Source organism: Nanorana parkeri, unplaced genomic scaffold (assembly GCF_000935625.1).
Source record: "Nanorana parkeri isolate BGI_ZX_2015 unplaced genomic scaffold, ASM93562v1 scaffold2934, whole genome shotgun sequence".
Classification (NCBI taxonomy): domain Eukaryota; kingdom Metazoa; phylum Chordata; class Amphibia; order Anura; family Dicroglossidae; genus Nanorana; species Nanorana parkeri.
In genome coordinates this window covers 63,738-69,674 of record NW_017309202.1, presented here as the reverse complement: position 1 = coordinate 69,674, position 5,937 = coordinate 63,738, and the positions used below count along the sequence as shown (strand labels likewise).

The 5,937-nt window shown below is 49.0% G+C and overlaps 1 protein-coding gene across 1 annotated transcript in view; it reads right to left on the bottom strand.

The window, feature by feature from the left end:
• Positions 1 to 2,760, bottom strand: part of LOC108802541 (lysozyme C-1-like) — a 4,441-nt gene extending 1,681 nt beyond the window's left edge. The window contains exons 1-3 of the mRNA XM_018574404.1: positions 2,622 to 2,760; positions 839 to 997; positions 353 to 431 (exon numbers count right to left, since the gene is read on the bottom strand). Of these exons, the coding sequence (XP_018429906.1) occupies positions 353 to 431; positions 839 to 997; positions 2,622 to 2,760 (377 nt within the window). The remainder of the gene's footprint in view (positions 1 to 352; positions 432 to 838; positions 998 to 2,621) is intronic.
• Positions 2,761 to 5,937: the final 3,177 nt, after the last annotated feature.

The window sequence follows — 5,937 nt, the reverse complement described above, 5'->3', positions numbered from 1 at the left end:
GCGGTCTCAGTATACCGCGAGCTGCAGCTCCCTATATACTGAGCCTAGGGTGACGGGAGGACGCTAGTTTGTGTCCTCCCGTTACCCTAAGGAGAACTATGGGGGAAAGCCCTGACCCCATAGTTCTCCTTTAAGTTTGAAGCAGCCTAATAATAACTAAAAATAGATTCATTTATCAAGCAGCAATAGTGAGATTAATTCACAATGACGACGGCTCGATATAACTAAATAGGTAAAATAAAAATGTAAAGAAAAGTTTTAAAAAATAGTAAAATATACATTCGTGAGCATGAGAACGGTCACATTTCTGGCTCCCTTCTGCTGTTGGGAGATTTTCTCCGCCATCACTTACCAGGCCGAGATGCCGTTGGGATCTCTCACCACTCTCTTGGCGCATTCAATGTCATCGTAGATGTTGTCGTTGAGAAGACCTGAATGACAAAAGAATGAATTCCGGGTCAGAACCTGCGTTGTGGACGTGTAGTCCGGGAGACGCGTCTTATATCGGGGGTGGGAATCATTTTTATGCATTAAAGCTGAAGTTTCAAGTTTTCGGTTCTGCTTATATTTTCCCTGGCTCCTCCCCTCCTCCTCATCAACATATTAATGACATTTCAAAATACATATTTTCCGATGTCATCACTCCACTTCCCAGAGGCTGGTGGGAGGGGCTTCCTGAAAGCATCACAGCACCCTGCCTCAGTATTCCATTTAAGAGCCCTCAGCCCTGATGCAAGTAGTGGGCTGGCTTTTGGGAGGAGTTATGCAAATATCTCTCAGAACTGGTTGGACAGAAATAACTATCCTGCGTTTTGTCTGTGTATTTAGGTGTACTTACTCTGACAGCTAATCCCACATGCGTTTGCAGCGCCGGCAGTCTTCCCGTCGTTGCACCACCATTTGCTGTTGATCTGGAAGATTCCGTAGTCACGGCTCGGCCCGTTGTTGTTCACAGCTGCAGTGTTGTAACGGCTTTCATAATAGGCGAGGCAAATCCCTGTCAGATGATAGAAAAGTACGATCACAACGAAGACCATCGTCATGGTGAAGGAGAAGAAGGAGGAGAAGAAAAGATGTCGAAAAGGAATATCTTCAAAACATGTGTGAAGGTGCAAAGAGCAGAGTTAGAAGACCTGGGACACTCAGTAGAAGACCTGGGGCACTCAGTAGAAGACCCGGGGCACTCAGTAGAAGACCTGGGGCACTCATTAGAAGACCCGGGGCACTCAGTAGAAGACCTGGGACACTCAGTAGAAGACCCGGGGCACTCAGTAGAAGACCCGGGGCACTCAGTACAAGACCTGGGGCACTCAGTAGAAGACCTGGGGCACTCAGTAGAAGTCCTGGGGCACTCAGTAGAAGTCCTGGGGCACTCAGTAGAAGACCTGGGGCACTCAGTAGAAGACCTGGGGCACTCAGTAGAAGTCCTGGGGCACTCAGTAGAAGACCTGGGGCACTCAGTAGAAGACCCAGGGCACTCAGTAGGAGACCTGGGGCACTCAGTACAAGACCTGGGGCACTCAGTACAAGACCTGGGGCACTCAGTACAAGACCTGGGGCACTCATTAGAAGACCCGGGGCACTCATTAGAAGCCCCGGGGCACTCAGTAGAAGACCCGGGGCACTCAGTACAAGACCCGGGGCACTCAGTAGAAGACCTGGGGCACTCAACAGGAGACCTGGGGCACTCAATAGGATACCTGGGACACTCACTAGGATACCTGGGGCACTCAATAGGATACCTGGGGCACTCAATAGGATACCTGGGGCACTCAGTAGGAGACCTGGGGCACTCATTAGAAGACCTGGGGCACTCAGTAGAAGACCTGGGGCACTCAACAGGAGACCTGGGGCACTCAATAGGAGACCTGGGGTACTCAATAGGAGACCTGGGGTACTCAATAGGAGACCTGGGGTACTCAATAGGAGACCTGGGGTACTCAATAGGAGACCTGGGGTACTCAATAGGAGACCTGGGGTACTCAATAGGAGACCTGGGGTACTCAATAGGAGACCTGGGGTACTCAATAGGAGACCTGGGGTACTCAATAGGAGACCTGGGGCACTCAATAGGAGACCTGGGGTACTCAATAGGAGACCTGGGGTACTCAATAGGAGACCTGGGACACTCAGTAGAAGACCTGGGGCACTCAATAGAAGACCTGGGGCACTCAATAGAAGACCTGGGGCACTCAATAGAAGACCTGGGGCACTCAGTAGGGGACCTGAGGCACTCAGTAGGAGACCTGAGGCACTCAGTAGGAGACCTGGGGCACTCAATAGGAGACCTGGGGCACTCATTAGAAGACCTGGGACACTCAATAGGAGACCTGGGGCACTCATTAGAAGACCTGGGGCACTCAGTAGAAGACCCGGGGCACTCATTAGAAGATCTGAGGCACTAAGTAGAAGTCCTGGGGTGCTCATTTGTCAGTAGACCCGGGGTAGTCCAAAAAATGGTCCCAATGAAATGGTGTCAATATGTGAAAATATACTGCATGCTCCAACCTCAGGTCAGGCCTTCTAGGTTCAGCATTAAAGCTGCAGCATCGCTATGGTTGGCCTGGTGTGGTCTATCTACCTTCACCGACTATCAGTGACCAGACTGCAGCATCACTTACAGTTAGCGGCGCTATGTCCGCGGTATCCGGCCAGCCCAGTCTGCTGGAAGATTCTGTACAACTCGCAGTTAGTATAAACCTTCCCCTCGGAGGCGTAACACAAGCCCAGGCAAACGGCAAGGAACAGGAGGAGCTTCATACTGTTCAGCTGAATTGTTCAAGAGAAATGGCCGAACCAAACTTGCTGAAGATTGAACTGGAAGAAATATCGTCATTATCAACCGGCGGCAGGAAATGATCATCTGACATCAGAACATAACGTACCAGAGATCGGAGGTGTTTTCACTAATGCAGTCATGTCCAAAGTCCGGCCCGTGGGCCATTGGGGCCCTAGAGATAGATGTAGCTCTGGCCTGGGGAGACTCTGTGTCCCAGGAGAGCTGATTTATAGGGGGCGACCGAGAGGGGACGGGCATTCCGTTCAGGAGAGAGTACAGGAGAGCAGAAGTCTAAGACTGTTTGCAGAGTCTCCGGAGGAAGACTGATTCTTGAACATAGGCTGGTCCATGGGAAGGACAGGACCAGGCCTAGGACTATGTAGAGCTATAGAGATTCCCCAGTTTTCCCTGGAGGGGGAAACCCACCGAGCTAGGACTGACAATGGATGGGATTCCGGAGAATAGTGAGAAGCTGTAGTACAGTTATTTAAACCGTTAACCCTCGCCGCGGTGCTACCTCCGCACTGCAAGGGTTATCTGCTTCAGAATACAGAAGATATACTCACATGATTCTCTGTCCTGCGGCTGTCAGCACTCACCTCTCTAGGACTCCGCTCTGGCTGTGGTGTGTCCTTCAGTGTCCTCAGTAGATGACTTGACGTGCCCATGATGTCTAATGCAAGTGAACCTGCATTAGACATGATGACATCAGCGGTTCTTAGACCGCCAGAGCCTGGAGGGAGAGGAGGCTGGGGGGGACCCGGGAATCAGGTTTATACTTTTATTTGTGCCCCCCCCCAGATCAAAATGGGCAGGGAGGGGGTAGGCTCACTGCAAGGGTTAACTTCTTGGATTCCTGGAGTTCCTCTTTAAAAAGAGGTCTAAAAAAGTATTTTCGGATGCCCAATAATACTCTTCGGATCATTGTGTACAGATGTGAACGGGGCCGAAGTGATACCTTTCTGTTGGGCAGCTAATTATAATGGGAAGCTTTGGAGACGGCTCGGCTGTTACTGTACCTGACGAAGGGCGCCCTGAAGGGTCTGCAGTTCATGACTAAGGGCTGACAATGGACACAACCCAATAACAGGCCATGCAGCTCGTTCATGGAGAAAAACATTTAACTTACTCAGAATGTGGTTGGATAATGAATTATGGGAAAGTAAAGATCATACTCACTGTCTCTGGTATCCGCTGAGTTTGGCTTAGGACTGCCAGCGCTTCTTTTATTAGCCTGGACTAAACCATTATTTAGAAGGGTAGATCTGAAGGCGTATTTGTCAAATAGTCGGCATGCCAAGTCTTATCAGAGAAGTCCAGATAAAGAATGGCACACATGGAACAATGGCTGATTGGCAAATGAGTTATCTACCCCCCTCTTCTTGCAATGGTTTCTTCTGATGTTTGTTCTGGATTTTTTGGAATTTATCTCGATGAAGGAAAACACTTCGGGCTGGGTCATACCAACTCTACTATGTGTTTGTCAGCCAATGACAGCACCATAGGCTTTACCGCAGGAAATGAAAGAAATAAAGAATATATCTTTGCCGATTATTGTAGAGGCTGAAAGAGAAAAATCGTCTTATGAGGGTTCTTGTTAGCTTGGTAGATCTACTGAATTTCCCCCCCGTATTCTAAAGCCAATTAGAGTCTTTATCTCTTTACAGCCATGTCAATGATGCTTGCTCATAAACGTCTTAGGCCTGGTTCACACCTGAACGTTTTGTAGCGCGTTCAACGCTCGACGAACGCTCTACAAAACGCTCAAACATCTAATTCCCATTGTATTCAATGGGTCTGGTTCACACCTTGCCGTATTTCCGCCCGTCGGAACGCGATACAAAACGGCCTCCGCCCAAAGAAGTACATGTACTTCTTTGGGGCGTTTTGGTCTCGCGTTTCCATTGGGATACAGCCAAGTAGCCTACGGAAACGCGCGTTTGTTGCGCGTTTTTTTTTAACCGCGAATCGACAAACGCGCATATTCAATACGCCTAGGTGTGAACCCAGCCTTAGAATACCTTCCTCCATCAGTGAAATCTGGTTCCCATTGGACTGCACAGTCGTATTTAGACACCCTGCATGACCGCAATAACATCTGTTTTTGTAAGCATTAAAGGAGAACTAAACCTTTTTTGGGGGGCTTTAGTCCTCTTTTGGGCGAAAGGAGTACATTCACTAATGTACTCCCATGACCCAAAGTCCAGCCTGGGGCGCAACCATTGGTTCCTCTATAGCTACAGCGGAAGAGTTTTTGAGTTTAGATTGAGTTTTAGAGCCCATTCACACCACACCCAGATCATCTCCAGACCAGACCAGACTGTTTCCAGACCCAAAATGCATCCTGATGTATCCCTATGCTATTTCTGGTCTCTGTTCATACCAGTTCTAGACCAGACCAAAAAAAATACTGCAAGTCTAATTTTGTCTGGTCTGGAATGCACTGGAACTGCGGGCAAGTTCACGCCATTTTGTGGGCCAGATCTGGAACACACTGCGGTGGGTTTTGCCGCGTTCAATTTTAGGCCTCGCTGGGGGACCTCTGCAAGACCTACAGATAGCCAGGAAATGAGCAGCCCAATGCTTGCACATAAGAGACCACAGATGTTTTTTTCAGAGCTGCTCAAATGATCATAGCCAGGGACAACCTGGGCAGCAATGACTCTCCACTTGTCTATCTTCCCATTGTTCTTATATTGCCCATGCCTCGGATCATACAGTTCTGGGCAGGCTCCCACAAGTTCTACAAAGAATTAGCTGTCCACTTCAACCATCATGGTTCCTATCTTCATAAATCTCTCTCTCCACAGAAGCAGGAAGTTCATAGGTGATGAGATCATTTCCCTTTGCATTCCGGTGCGTTTGTGCGCGTTCCGGTGCATTCCATATGAGGTGCAGGGTACAGTTCCAGTGGTTGTTTATATAATGGGGGGGGGGGAAATTTCTGCCCCGGGCGCCCAGAACTCTGGTTACGCCACTGGTGTGAACAGAGGCCAAGAAGAGCATAGGGAAACATTGGGATGCATTTTAGGTCCAGAAACAATCTGGTCTGGTCAGGAGGTGTGAATGGGCCCTTAGTCTCATTCATCAACAAGGTTCATCTTAGATTTTCAACTACATGATGTGGTTTTGGTCTTCTGTGCCATACAACTAGGGCA